The sequence below is a fragment of the Schistocerca nitens genome, chromosome 4 (assembly GCF_023898315.1).
Source record: "Schistocerca nitens isolate TAMUIC-IGC-003100 chromosome 4, iqSchNite1.1, whole genome shotgun sequence".
In the NCBI taxonomy this organism is placed as follows: Eukaryota; Metazoa; Arthropoda; class Insecta; order Orthoptera; family Acrididae; genus Schistocerca; species Schistocerca nitens.
Genome location: NC_064617.1, coordinates 912358966 through 912374957, shown reverse-complemented (window position 1 = coordinate 912374957; position 15992 = coordinate 912358966). Strand labels below are relative to the sequence as shown.

Genomic DNA, 15992 nt, shown 5'->3' with positions numbered 1-15992 from the left:
TTTTTCAGCCACAATAAAACTTCTAACAGATTCCTCCAAATAGCAGATACCACTAAATTATGAACAATTTCCTCACCAGGGATACAAGCAGTTTAACGGCAATATTGTTTCTCAATAACAGACATTCTTAACAACAGGCATGTACGCAAAAAACTACCTCCACAATGCAAATACAGCTTTTTAACAAAGGGGAACCTGGTAGAAAATGGTTGCAATTCCTGAAATTTTAAATAACAATCAACAGTATCTTGAGCCAGCACTCAATGTCTCATGTTGCTACCAAGCATATATAGCAAACTCCCGATTATCTGGGTTAATGTGGACCAGAGATTTCAAAGAAAACAGTAAAACACACATATTCCAAAAAAAACACAGAAACTGCTATTGACTTTATTTACAGAAAATGCTACATGTCACATCTGAAAGCTCATTTTTGCATAATGATCATCCTTTTCTGTTTCTGTTTTTCATTCAACTTTTTCTTCACTACAGTTCTCGTTTCCCAGAGAGTCAAAACATCAGCAGACTCAAATGAATGTTGTATAGCATATTCCAATAAACCAACACATCCAGTCCATCAATAAGCATGATAACAGGTTCCTGTGTTGTCTTATCTGTGCTCTCTTCCTCTACTGAATGGAATTTGTGTCATTTAGCCTCATTACTATAACCTTCACAGCCATTTTCAGAAGTGAGACTAATGTTATCTTCACATTTTCTCAAGCCTTAAAAATCCCATGGAATGCATTGAGCACAATGACAACATGATCTGTAGGATGTCAAGGTGGGTTGTCCAGTGAAAGAACAGCTGTTTCAAGTAACCCTTTCCCCTCTGAAAATGTATGCACAGAAAGAACATAGACTGGAACCGGTCTCTGAAGATAGTACTGTCCATTCCAACTCCTTTCTGATGGATGTGTTAATGTGGTAAGCTCATTATTTCTTTACGTGTATGCAGTTTTGTGATTTGCCACTAAATAATGGTTTCAATTTGTGTTCACACTTTGAACTTGCTTGGGAAAGAACAGATAGCCTTTCTTTACCAGGCTTATGTCTGGGAGCCTGCATTTCAGTCTGAGAGGCTACAGTTAGTTTGGGCATTCCCCTCTAATACAGTCCAGTTTCATCAGAGATGTAAATGTTCCAGAAGCTTTGGCTGCATACATGAGTATCACCTTCACAATGGAAGTATAGGAGAATGGCTGTATTCCTTTCATAGACATACTAATTAGGAAGAAGGCAGATGGCACGCTGGGCCATTCAGTGTACAGAAAGAAGACGCGCGCGCACACACACACACACACACACACACACACACACACACACACACACACACACACCTGTGCCTCCATGCAACCAGCTGCCACCATCCGGTGCAACGCCGGTCAGTACTGACCAGCTTGGTACTTAGGGTGCGCATCATTTATGACAAAGAAAGCCTCTCAGGAGAATTACACCACCTAAGAGAGGTATTTTAGAAAAACTGGTACAGTGAAACACAGTTGGTAGGCCCTTCAAGAGGAGACAGGCTGACAAATTTCAGGAAGAAGAATAAGAGGAGGAGGAGGAGGAGGAGGAGGAGGAGGAGGAGGAAGATAGACTCGCCTTTCTGCCATATTTGGGTGGCCTGTCAGCCAAAATGGGGAGGCTACTGAGAAAATCAAACATAAATACCATCTTCTGATCACTGCTGGAGATTAAAGAGCTGCTGGGTTCAGCTAAAGACCCACTCAAACTCAACACACCTGGCACATATCGCATTTCCTGCGAATGCGGTGTACAGTACATTGGACAAACGCAGCGCTGCATCTCAAAAAGGTGCGAGGAGTACATCAGACACGGAGACACGAACGGCGCACCCACTTCCCCCTCACCTCAACCGCCGGCTCCCCTGGACCCAGCCTCCCGCTGCCAGGTGGTGGGGGGGGCACACCGCAGGTATAAAGGGACTAGCATCCGCAAAGTCTCAGCACTTCACCAGAAGATGATGAGTACGTCACTCGTCGAAACAACGCAGTTTGAAGACACCAACACCCGGCTGGAAGCCCGAGAACTCTTCACCACAATTTAACAGCTTTTTAAAAATGTTTTGTTTCTTCTCTCATCTTTCGTATGCCTATGCCATAAACCCGAGGAACTCTGCAGGTCCTCTAACCCATCATCAACATCTAATTTCTTTTCTAGTGTCAGAACAGCAAGTTTGCATGTAACTGTCATCTTAACAGTAAACATAAACTATCCTTAACTTCAGCAATAAGAAATGAGACATACATTAACACTCACTGTGTATGATCAGTTTTAAAAGCCATGGTATTATTGCAATCTATATGTGGCTAGAAAATTCTGGTCAACAATGGAGTCCTCCAGGCAATGTGTATCAATAAACCTTCATTTTTTATCAACACAGAGGAAGAATTCTGAAGGCAGTTGTCCAAGAATAAAACCTACATAATTTCCTTTTACTGTCTGCTTTAGGTAAGTTGGCAATTGTTGACCCTTGGCTCCTTGGGAATGGGCTAGGCAAATGTATGAACAGAAAATCGGTCACAGAAGAGAAGAGTCCCCATACATAAGATATTCAAGATGAAATGAGAAAAATTGGGAAAATATTTCAGGGATGTCAGACACTGGGATTGGGATCCCTCCTCTCCAGGCAGTAAAACAAGATTCATATACATAATATTGTAAACATATCTAAAAACAAAGATGATGTGACTTACCAAATGAAAGTGCTGGCAGGTCGACAGACAAACAAACAAACACAAACATACACACAAAATTCAAGCTTTCGCAACAAACTGTTGCCTTATCAGGAAAGAGGGAAGGAGAGGGAAAGACGAAAGGATGTGGGTTTTAAGGGAGAGGGTAAGGAGTCATTCCAATCACGGGAGCGGAAAGACTTACCTTAGGGGGAAAAAAGGACGGGTATACACACACACGCACACACACACACATATCCATCCACACATATACAGACACAAGCAGACATATTTAAAGACAAAGAGTTTGGGCAGAGATGTCAGTCGAGGCAGAAGTGCAGAGGCAAAGATGTTGTTGAATGACAGGTGAGGTATGAGTGGCGGCAACTTGAAATTAGCGGAGATTGAGGCCTGGTGGATAACGGGAAGAGAGGATATATTGAAGAGCAAGTTCCCATCTCCGGAGTTCGGATAGGTTGGTGTTAGTGGGAAGTATCCAGATAACCCGGACGGTGTAACACTGTGCCAAGATGTGCTGGCCGTGCACCAAGGCATGTTTAGCCACAGGGTGATCCTCATTACCAACAAACACTGTCTGCCTGTGTCCATTCATGCGAATGGACAGTTTGTTGCTGGTCATTCCCACATAGAATGCATCACAGTGTAGGCAGGTCAGTTGGTAGATCACGTGGGTGCTTTCACACGTGGCTCTGCCTTTGATCGTGTACACCTTCCGGGTTACAGGACTGGAGTAGGTGGTGGTGGGAGGGTGCATGGGACAGGTTTTACACTGGGGGCGGTTACAAGGGTAGGAACCAGAGGGTAGGGAAGGTGGTTTGGGGATTTCATAGGGATGAACTAAGAGGTTACGAAGGTTAGGTGGACGGCGGAAAGACACTCTTGGTGGAGTGGGGAGGATTTCATGAAGGATGGATCTCATTTCAGGGCAGGATTTGAGGAAGTCGTATCCCTGCTGGAGAGCCACATTCAGAATCTGATCCAGTCCCGGAAAGTATCCTGTCACAAGTGGGACACTTTTGTGGTTCTTCTGTGGGAGGTTCTGGGTTTGAGAGGATGAGGAAGTGGCTCTGGTTATTTGCTTCTGTACCAGGTCGGGAGGGTAGTTGCGGGATGCGAAAGCTGTTGTCAGGTTGTTGGTGTAGTGCTTCAGGGATTCCGGACTGGAGCAGATTCGTTTGCCACGAAGACCTAGGCTGTAGGGAAGGGACCGTTTGATGTGGAATGGGTGGCAGCTGTCGTAATGGAGGTACTGTTGCTTGTTGGTGGGTTTGATGTAGACGGACGTGTGAAGCTGACCATTGGACAGGTGGAGGTCAACATCAAGGAAAGTGGCATGGGATTTGGAGTAGGACCAGGTGAATCTGATGGAACCAAAGGAGTTGAGGTTGGAGAGGAAATTCTGGAGTTCTTCTTCACTGTGAGTCCAGATCATGAAGATGTCATCAATAAATCTGTACCAACCTTTTTTCCCCCTAAGGTAAGTCTTTCCGCTCCCGGAATTGGAATGACTCCTTACCCTCTCCCTTAAAACCCACATCCTTTCGTCTTTCCCTCTCCTTCCCTCTTTCCTGATGAGGCAACAGTTTGTTGCGAAAGCTTGAATTTTGTGTGTATGTTTGTGTTTTTTTGTGTGTCTGTCGACCTGCCAGCACTTTCATTTGATAAGTCACATCATCTTTGTTTTTAGATATATTTTTCCTACGTGGAATGTTTCCCTCTATTATAACCATATCATTAATATTGTAAACAAAAATAGTCATTCCAAGGACACAATACTTCAGGCTACTTATTTTTCCAAACACTGCCGAACTATGCAGGAATAATCTACAAACCAGATAATACACACACTGATAATTGGGAGCTTGCTGTAACAGTTTTTAAAGTGGAGTATCCTTTGTGGTTAAACCTTTAGAGCTGAGTGTAATGCACGATACAAAGGTTGCAAGAATAAAAATAGTTTACTTTTTCCTTCAAAGTTCAAACCATCAACATTTATGACAAAGAAAAAGAAAAAAATTAGGTTTTCAAGATTTTTCGATGTGTGCATAAAACACAGGCTAGTTTATTTATTTATTTATTTATTTATTTATTCAATCGTATGGCTAGGACCCCCCCCTTTGGGCAGGCCTTTCGCCTGGTGCCGGTCTTTCAATTGGACATCACTTCGGTGACCTGCAGTCGATAAGGATGATACGACGATGAGGATGATACGACGATGATGATGATGATGGTGATGATGACAGCACAACACCCAGTCCCTGGGTGGAGAAAATTCCCCAACCCAGCCAGGAATCGAACCCAGGTCCAGAGGATTGACAATCCGTCACACTGACCATTCAGCTACCGGAAGCGGACGCAGGATAGTTACAAAATCAAACAATGGAAACTCCATGTTGGAATACTGGTGCTGCTGTTGGTAACATGTATGCATGAAGTGTGCTTGCTCCAGTGAATGTGTGTGCGTGCATGATACATGTCAGTTACATTTTGAGAAACACGCTCATTTCCCAACACACCATTCTTCAATGTTCTCACTTTGCTTATGAGTTGACCTCTTATTCGTAAGAAAGATCACGTAACTGCTAAATTAGGGCATCATGAGTTTACAGCAACCATGGACTGAGTTCAGAATTAAGTGTAAGACTCTTTCAAAACATATCTAGAGACTCCAGTTCAGATGACAAAAACTGGAATATCCAAAGATTATAAAGAAAACAAATGTGTTTAACTGACAAGACTTCTAATTTTTCAAGAGTATGTCCTTAAAAGACGAAATGGTTTCAAGAGAAAAAACTATTTAAAGATAAAGAAAAACATTTTATGCTCAAGGCTACTGGATCTAAATGTTTTAATGCACTTGGTTTGGGAAAACAATGTGCAGGACTATTCAAACAGCCATGTTTGAGTGACAAGCACAATAATAAACTGAATGGTCTTTGGCATTTAATTGAAAAATGAGATGAAAAAAATAGAGAGATTTTGTGGGTGTGCAAAGCTACATCACACTGCTATGTTACTCTAAAAATATGATGATTATGTTTTTGTCACTAAATATTACTACCCATTGCCAACACCTGGATTAAGGGATTATTAATAAACATTTTGTACAGATAAAAAGCACCGAGACATATTTTGTTTCAAATAGATTATCTTGTATCTGCAGGTGAACTAATAAAAATCTGCGTACTGCACAAAACTGAGTAAATATCTTCTGCTTTGAGACAAATTTCTTTCACCAGAGGTCACAATTGTTTCAAAGAAGGTATACTACACTTAAAGACTATCAAAATATAGATGGCAGAAAAACAGACAGACTAAAGCTTGGAATCTAGCACTCAGTCTATTAAGATCTCACCAGCTGTATCATCCATCTGAGGTGGAAAATATGAGATGATGTGTATTTCACAGAAAGCACAACAAATGAGCATCAAAAGAATGTAGCAGACATCACGAATAACATCAGCAGTATTTCACAATCTGGTTGGAATCCAGGTGGCAAGTACACATAGCAACATAGCTTGCAGCACCTACAGGAGACTACTTGGTCAGTTGTCAAAATATTAAGCAAAAGAATGGAATCAGTCAACTTGGGTGAACTCCCAAAAGCACACCATTAATCAATCATGCCAAGAAAACCTGACTGGACAATTTCTATGTACATACAGCTCATTTCACTCTTACATCTACATTTGCACATATACTCTGAATCACTATGAATCACTATGAATTTATTTTTCCATACTTTAAGATTTATTCCTGTTCCATTCAGAGATGGAATAGGAACTGTGATAGAACAGCATCACCATTGTCTTAACATATATTGAAAAGGGGTGTCTTTACTATATGCAGTGAACACAGTAACTGGTGACAGGATATAAACGAATAGTGTAAATTGGCTTACATTTTACTGTTGGGCTAAGCTGGCCTGTGCAACTGTAACCTGTAACGATCCAGTGGTGGAATAAACAACTAATTACGGTTTCGTATAAAACAGAATACTCATTTCAGAAAACTGTTAAATTTCCAAAATGATTTGAAGTGCTGCTTTTTACTTTAAAATAACCAGCAGTACTGGGAATTGTGCCTCCCGAAAGATAAGAATGGCCAGCCTTTGTCTATGTAATTTTAACAAATTTATAACCAAGGTTTTCATGTTCTCTCAGATTGCCTGACAGTTCAAAAAGTTCAGCACTTCTGTTTCACTTCTCTGGCTGTCAAACTGGCCTCTAACCATTCATATCACAATCCCTTTCTACAGACTATGCCTCCTATTAGAAAACTCCAATATGTATCACTTCCCATTTTAGTAATGTTCGCAGTATATGACACAGTTATTTTGGAGGCAATGTCTCTGAAAGACAAACTGTAGCTTTCCAGTATTCCGAAAATAAATTAAAGCCTTCCATTTGCTTTACCAATAACCAAGGAATTACGTACATTCCCACAGTATCTAAATATAGTTCTTTTGTAAAAGAACAGTATGACTGCTACGGACAAGTTAACTTCTCATGCTCTGCTGCTCCCCAGCTGCTGAGGACGTGTTTCAACACAGCTTCTAGGTTTTGCTCAAGCGCTACTGATGCGTTTATTCATCCCATTCCACTGACCCTATCACTGCTGCTGCATACGTCGGATGTAGAAACCAATACCTCAAGAACTAAATGATATATCACTCTGCTTTCAATTTTAAATAAAATTTCTATATTTTATCTACATCTCTTTGGAGCAATTTATGAGCTAAAATGAACCAGTCACAAAATTCACACAATGTGTTTTTACCTCTGAAAATTCTGCAATGCTTTATTTAATTTGCTGCAGCACAGTAGCTATGACAAATAACTGAAATAAATCCACTTCTTTATCGAGCAAAGATATCGGACTGTAAGGTGTGCATACTATTCTCTTTCTTCTGAACAGTTTCCTTAAAACAGATCATAGTATGTCAAAGGGGCCGGAACCATGTCTCTCAACACAGGTAACAGCTCTATACAACCAGTACAGCAACGACAAAGCCATGCTTAGCAGGGAATGTAGAGAGCACATCTATAGCAGTGAATGGGTTAACTATACACCTTTGAGAGCTTTGAACTATAAAAATTTTATCATTTCAACTAATTAAAATCAGTTATACGCTTTTTGTAATAGATAAGTCACAGGAAGCACATTGCACTAACCTGCTTGAGTGACATCTCTCCTGGGTAGTCTACATATATCACTGGCACATGCCTAAGGAAACGATGAGAAAGTGGTTTTCGGCCCGGATCAGTTGGGGGATTGCAGGCCCCAACAAACTGAATCCGTTCCAGAGACACCCATGCCTGGTCTGAAGCACGGTAGAAGCCACAATGTTCTACTAACTGCCGCAGGAATGAAATTACTCGTTGTGTGCCATACTGATCCATGTCAGGCAAATTGATCTCATCACAAAACAGCACCAACCATTTCCCCAGCTAAAATAAAATTAAAAAAAAAAGAAAAAAAATCAGTAAGATTACAAAACAGTACCACATTTCATAATGATCCCTTTCTTGTCACTTAGCATATTTTATTAATAGACTAACAAGCATGGTGCTACCATAAGAAAGAGCCTTTTTGAATTTCAACACGGAAGAACTACAAATACTTTAATCATTAAAAGTCATTACCTGTACTGGTGCCAGAACAACGCCATTAGGTGTTTTTCGGTATTCACAATAGTGGTCAAATGTCTTCAGGAGCAATTCTGGTGTTGTAGCTGATGAGAAGTTGAGCCCGACTACCTCCATATCAGGAAGAGCACGCAAGGCAGAAAACAAGGTCATTGTCTTCCCTGAGCCAGGAGGCCCACACAGAACTGAAACAGATGTAAGGTATCATCAGGATCTATACATTGCAATACGTGCGTTCTGGATTAAAAAAAAAAAATAGAGAGCAGAAAATACATTATCATAACACTAAGGAACCAAGCCAAGTGATGATTAGAAGAACACACTGTGACTTTAGTAAGTGTGACCAGAAGTTCTACTCCACTCAAACTACGAATACGGCTAACCTACGAATATGGCTACAAAAGAAAAGTGACATTACTAATTTCAACATTACTGTTTTCTGTGTTGTATTCCAGCATCTGCCTTAATTTAATGATGCCACAGAATACCTGTATCTGGATAGACCCCATAATTCGAGTCCAGTTGTTTCTTGAAGATGAGGGGGAGAGGAGTCTGGAGAAAGGGGTTTTTAACAAATTGGGGAGGGGGAGGTGGTGGTGGGGAGGCAGTGTCCATCTTGTCAGTCGACCCAACAGATCCTTTGAATTAGTCAACCAGCATGGAGAATGGTGACCCACAACAACTGTGAATGGTTTGCCATAAATAAGTCTGGAACTTTTAGATGGCTCAAACAACTGTAAGGTATTCTTTTTCAGTTGTATGGTAGTCGTCCTCAAACTTTTGAGAGTACTATGGAAGCATAAGCTCCTTTTTGGCACCTTCCTGAAATTTTACTAGAACTGCTCCTAACCCACAACCGTTAGCATCGGTGTTAAGTTCTATCTCAGCATTCTCACCATACAATGCAAGAAACAGATCCCTCCTTAACGACAAGCACAGATTTACATATTTTTCTTGCCCTTTGTTCCAGGAAAATTTGGCACCTCCCTGCAGTTCTTGCAAGGGGTATGCCTTGGTACAGAAGTCCTTTTGTGGAGCACCAGTAGGAAGAGCACATTCAGAGAAAACTTCTCATGTCACAAATGTGCCAAAGAGACACAAAATCTGATGGATCTTATTTTCTCTGGATCAGGACAATCCTTGATCATTCATGAAGTACCCAAAGATTTTTATTTCTTGGACAATGAAGAGGCACTTTCTCGGATTCAGGAGGAGACCCGTAGCCTGAGTACACTTCAACACATTAAAGACTCATTGTCCACTCAAGATGTTTAAGCAGGTTGCACATCGTATGTTCAAAGGTGACTGGAGTGTTGCACAAACCAAGTGGTATTATTTTGAACTCTGACGTCGTCAGGAGTTATGAAGGCAGCTTTTTGGCCAGTCAACCTAGATTTGCCAGTAGCCTGTCTACGTCCAAATCTGCAAACTACTTTGCTCCCTTCAAGCACTCTAGGGTATCAGCAATGTGCACCTCTACATCCACATCTTCAAACTATTTTGCTCCCTTCAAGCAGTCTAGGGTATTAGCAATTTGCACCAGTGGCTAACATCTTTCTCCACAATTTCATTCAGTCATTGGTAGTCAGCGCAGATGTGCTATGTCCTGTTGTCTACCACAAAAACCACCAGGGAGGACCAAGGACACTCTGAAGGTTCCATGAAGTCATCTTGCAGCATCTTGTCCCCTTCCTCCCAAATTATCCGTCATTCAGCCAGCATCTCTACATGACTGCTGGTTAATTAGAGGATGATACCTGATGTTAACATTGTGTTTTATCATGGGTCACTTGGTCTGTCTCTTCGTCACTCCATATTTAAAAGAAGCTGAAAATTGATGCCAAATGGTTATCACTCACCATCCTTGTTCCTCAATCAGGCCATATCTTACTGGCAGTTCAATAGTAGCTTGCTCCTGCATTGACTGTAGTGGTCGTGGAGCGTGATTCTCTGTCGATTACGCCAAGCTGCCATTCCTGGACTGGTACTGTTGTACCTATGCATATACCTTTAAGGGTTGAGTTGTGGCTGCTCTTTACACTTCGTGATCTAAAGTTCTCCTTGATCATCTACAATGCGTATGATTGTACCTAGCATCAAGATTTATTTTGTGACCCTGAGTGACTCTTTGCAGTCAACAAAAGCTTCTTAGTTTAACTGAGTATCTCAACTGATGACTATAACTTGTGTCACTGATGGTGGGACACCACCACCTTCAACGGCAAACAGCCATCCAGAGCAATCTATGTTGATCTGTATTTATTGTATTAGCTTTGTCAATCTGGAGCTCTCATCTTCCACAGTCTCTGACTGCTTGTGATGCCTTCTGTTAAATTTACAAATTCGAAGGGCTGTGTTAGATCACTGACAGTTATTTGTGCGATACATGTTCCAGTCAGCTGGACGTATTTTCCATTTGCTGACCTTCAGCATAATCACTTTTATATCTTGGAACAGTCTTCTTTAGCTGCTGCCGAAAGACATTTGACATCAAATAAATAAAAAATGCCCCGCAAGATAACTAGTGCCCAACTGGTTGGACATCTAGTGTTTATCGGGTTGATATTTTTGGTTGCTATCTCTTGCTTACTCAGTCCTACAGTTCCCATTGACATAAATGCTGTATCTCATCTCTCTCAACTTTTGTGTATGAGAGAGTATTGTGGCGGTCTTCTGTAACAGGCATAGGGACCACATTTGGGAGTCGATCATACTTCTTTCATCCAACTCTCTTTGGTTGTACTTTCTCAGTGCATTGGCACCACTTGATTAATGCTTCTAACATTGTCTTACTTGGCCAGAGAAGCCTGTGACTCCTTTCACCAAATTTGTGGTTTTGTAGACTTCTGTTGTATCTGCATTCACAGTGTTGCAAAGGCCCAAAACATTCTGTGTGTATGGTTGTGTCATTTTGCCATGACTTTGGACCCTGTTCTTCAATTAAAGTTCTGATAAAGAGACTTCCTGTTTACTGTCACCAAATGTTTTCTTTGATTCGTACTGGAATTTGTCCCAGCTATTAAACTTCTCTCCGCTGTTTTTGAACTATTGGTGGGCTGTGTTGTCCTGTTGTATTTGGTGACTCAGTTGAATTCTTTCATGCATTTTGTTGACTCTTTGGCCAACATCTCTGGAAAACACTAATGGATGCTTAATGTGCAGCTGACTTGCTGCTGGCTTGGAATCCATGGGTTCGTCTCATATATAAACTGTGGGAACAATGTACAGCTTGTATTCAGGTTCTTGTCTGGGTAGCTGATACCTTTTACACCGCCAAATTGGCACAATGTTGTAGATTTCTTGAGAATACCTAGTGTGTTCCCACCTACTTACTGACAACAATGTACTGCCAAAACCAAACTGATCATCCCCTGTATGTAGGGTGCAGCTAAACATCAATGTTCCAGGTATACAAACATTACAAACATGAAAAATTTCCAGGACCTTCTTGAAATGACTAGAAGAAAATAACAAATAACTGCTGGTGATTGTATTTGACATGATGACCCACAGCACACCAAGCAGCAACGTTAACCACTACACCAGTAGCTCCCAACGTTTTCGAGAATTCCCCCATGTGCGATCACATATTACCTAGTACCTCCCCCCCCCTCCCCCCCTCGTGCCCCCCCCCCCCCCAAATTACCAATATTATCACTTAACTTTAGAATGAAAAAGTATTTTATTTGAATAAATTCATTTTTAAAATGACGAAAGATGAAGAATATTTAGTTTCTGTACGAATTTTGTTAAACAAGAAATGAATGACATAATTAGTACACCTTATTTCTAACAAACTTGTTTTATGTAATGATGAAGCGATTCTCAATGCATTGTAAGAGCTATCTACAACTCCCTCTCAGAAAAGAAAGTAGACAATCCACATTGGGAGTAGTCACTTGTTATGAAACATGCTTCATATGGACCAATCTTCCCCATAACGATACTTGCTTCACCTAGATCCTGCACCCCCATTTAAAGTCAACCAAATTAAAACGTATGCTGCAATAAGGCGTACTTTTTGTAATCACTTGACTACTAGACTCCTTACTTCTGAAATGGCACAAACTGGCAGCAATAATAATAATGATGATGATGATGATAATAATATTTCGAAAGTAGTCACCGTAATACACTTGTGCCTCTGTTAATACATATACCCCACTGTGAGATAAGACGGTCAATGCCCTCATGAAAAAATGTTTGCAATTTTCTTTTGGAAACATGATTGTAGCCAGGCGTGCACTTCTTTCGAAGTAAATCAATCGCCAGCGAAAACCTGGAAATTGTGTGGGGAGAGACCAGGGTTGTAGGAGAATATGTAAGAGCTTCCGAGAAAAAATAAAGCAATGTAGTCGAAACAATGGGTATGCCGGCTCCAGGAAAGTCATGACGACCCTTTTCTTTGACGGCAAGTGCCGCCCGCTGCTCACTGACTTTCTGGACAAAGGCATCACAATTAACGCACAACGATGTGGGGGCACTTAGCAAAAACTGAAGCTTCCCATCAAGTCCAAATGTCCAGGAATGTTGACGGGCAGTGTAATTCTATTGCAGGATAATGCCCGCCCGCATGTCGCCTAGGTTGTTTCGACTATGCTGCTGAAGTTTCCCTGGGAAGCCCTTACACATCCTCCATACAGTTCCGATCTCTCTCTCCACGTAATTTCCACATTTTTGAAGCCGGGGCAGTGGGGGGGGGGGGGGGGCGCATTTGGTGGCCACTGATTTGCTTCAAATGAAAAGGTAAACACCTGGGTACAATCGTGGTTCTGTAGGCAACCACAAACATTTTTCCATGATGGCATTGACCGCCTTATCTCACAGAAGGATGTTGTTTGAAATGATAAATAATTTACTTACTTTTTGCCATCTGTCTAATTTTCACTTGACTGGCCCTTATACTTACAACACGGAGAAGGCATTTTCACGAGATATTTAAGCATATGTGCTACACCTTCTCATAGGTACACGGAACAAAGTACATGTTTAGTGTGTTGTCTGTGTGTGGGAGATGCTGTTCATACATTAGTTTCACAAGCTGTAACCTCCACCACAGTGTCATGCATTAATGTTAGCACAGTACACTTACAATAATTCAAGGTGAGCGAGACTGGGACTACCTCAAACTTTCGAAAATTGGACTATCAAAATTTATGAGGGAAAAGAAATAATACAATGTTTGTAAGAATAAACCATACGAACAATGCCTCATTTGCTTTTTTGTCTTTTTTAAAAAACTCTGACTTCTTTTTAGTTTCTAAGTTCAGAGATTCTTCAAATCATTTCTTTGCAGAAAACTGTTCCAACTTAAGTCTGTTCTTTGACCAGTGAAGAAAACTGTTCTATTTTAAGTCTGTTCCTTGGCCAGTCACCAACAGTAACTTCACTGAAACCATATTCAAGAGCAATTTTATTGTTTCTTCTTTGTCAAGTCATTTTATTGCTTCCAACTTTACATTCAAAGGCTCAAATTTGCATTTCTTTGTGGCAGCACTCATTTTTAGGTGTACAAGCAAAGCAGTCAAAAAAGAAAACCAAACAACACTGTGCTTCACCGATAATGACAAACCTAAAACACCACTTTGAACCAAAGGTTTTATTTTAATTCCCAGAATCCAAACATTAAGACTCTACTGTATTTGAAGAAAAACTAATTATTATTGGTAACTTGTGGAATCAATATTACAAAACAGTGACAGTAGCACTGATCTTTAAAAAGTGATTTACTTTCATTACTTGTTCTTGCCGATCAGGAAACAACATTTTACCCCTTAGGTGGCAACTACCCCAAGCTTGGGAACCACTGCACTACACCATAGTGATGACACCAGAGTTCGAGGCAATATAACAAAAAGTCATTTTATGCTTACCAAGAGGTTTATGTTCAGCCAGCCAAGTGTAAAGAAGGGATTCATGCCTCACAGTGTCCAGAGTTGGCACAACTACATCAGGAGCTGCAACTTTGTGTGTCTCCACCTCAATCTGAGGAACCTTGTTTGACCATGGGCACCATTCTCCAGTAATGCTCACCTACAACAAAGGAAACACTTTAATACACGCTTGTGCAAAGTACACTGAGGTGATGAAAAGTCATGTGATTGAGACACAGTAAAACCCCTATTTTACATTTTCATGCGATCCAGACTTAAAAAGGGCAAAAACTGAGGAAAATGCAGAACCAAGGAAAATGTTAAAACCCCCAAAATACGAGCAAAACCATGTGTAATTGGCATATATGATTAAAAATTGTAATCCTATCCAATACACTGTACAAAATTTGTATAAGTGAAGGAAATTAAATATACAATAAAATGTTAATACAGTAATTTGTGATAATTAATTTCATCAGTTCTTAAAAAATCACGGATGTGTAACATCAAGTAAAAATTCATTAAAAAATAAACTGGTATAAGGGTACAAGGTAAGCTAGCTATTTTCTGACATGCTACACCCACAAATTATACATCAAAACACCCAGAAAAAAGGAAAAATTGATGAACATGGTGAACGAAACCAAAAGCTGTGAAGTATGGTGAGGAATCTAACGTACTCTAGTGACTTGAGTGCAGTGACCTCTAGTGTATTGCTTGTAACCTTTTCCTTGTTTATTGTGCTGAGGGATTGAGTACATTTCACACTACTTTTTGCAGGAACTAACGTAATCATGATGTAGTGTCACTCTGAAGGCAACCGGAAATGAGGCTATCTATTTATTGATTGCTTTAGTGCTGAGCTGATATGTTTATGGATGTGTAAGTAACACGAGAACCTCAGCTGTAGTGAGAACTCTTCACGGAAATGTGACAGTGGGTGCACAATGTGTGAAATACTTGTGACAAGAAAGAATATGACTGTTACTGCTCATCGTTTCACTTGCAAACAATGACCTGCCTAACGACACACACTGAAATTGTCACATATTCGAAAATAAAAAGCCAAATAATTCTGAGAAGGAAGAATATGGATTTTATTGCTACTCGTTTCATTCTCAGCCATTAAAACTGTTCTCGTAGTTTCCTGCCTAACCACACAGTCTGAAATCACCACATATTCATAAATGAACAGTCAAATATTTATTTCATCCTTTGCTCTCTAATCAGACGGAAATGATAAGTAAGTTCAAATATTCCAGAACATACTTTTATTACATTTATAACGAAGTCCCATAAAGTGTTAACGACACTAAGTACGAATAAAATTTTAGCATATAGTAGAATGTGAACTTACCACCTTTAACTCAGTAAACCACAATGTTATTCATTATGCTACAGCTTAATTCAAGGATTGTTTCTCATCATAATATCTCTTTAAGCTTTATAGTTTTCATGCTTTATTAATGACATTAATGATAAGGTTGATATGTTAGTGATACATTTTCAATGTACCACTGCTCTGAAACATCGTACTTTGACACACACACACATACACACACACACACACACACACTACAAAGGAAATGAACAACTGAACTGCACGCAGTTCACACTGGGGTCGTACACACGCACTTGCAAAAATTCATAGTCAAAAGCCTACTAATGACATCACGACTGCAAAAAGTAGTGTGAAGTCTACTCAACACTAATGAGTGGTTGAAAAGGAGCATTCTGCAGTATTTCCAACA

General features: G+C 40.4%; 1 protein-coding gene across 3 annotated transcripts in view; it reads right to left on the bottom strand.

Annotated features, from left to right (window-relative positions):
* The window catches only part of LOC126253491 (dynein heavy chain, cytoplasmic), a 237472-nt gene that overhangs the window by 91640 nt on the left and 129840 nt on the right, over nt 1-15992 (bottom strand). For all 3 annotated transcript variants that reach the window (XM_049954865.1, XM_049954866.1, XM_049954867.1), the window contains 3 exons: nt 14242-14401; nt 8366-8553; nt 7895-8170 (listed from right to left, as the gene is read on the bottom strand). In XM_049954865.1, coding sequence (XP_049810822.1) covers nt 7895-8170; nt 8366-8553; nt 14242-14401 — 624 coding nt within the window. The remainder of the gene's footprint in view (nt 1-7894; nt 8171-8365; nt 8554-14241; nt 14402-15992) is intronic.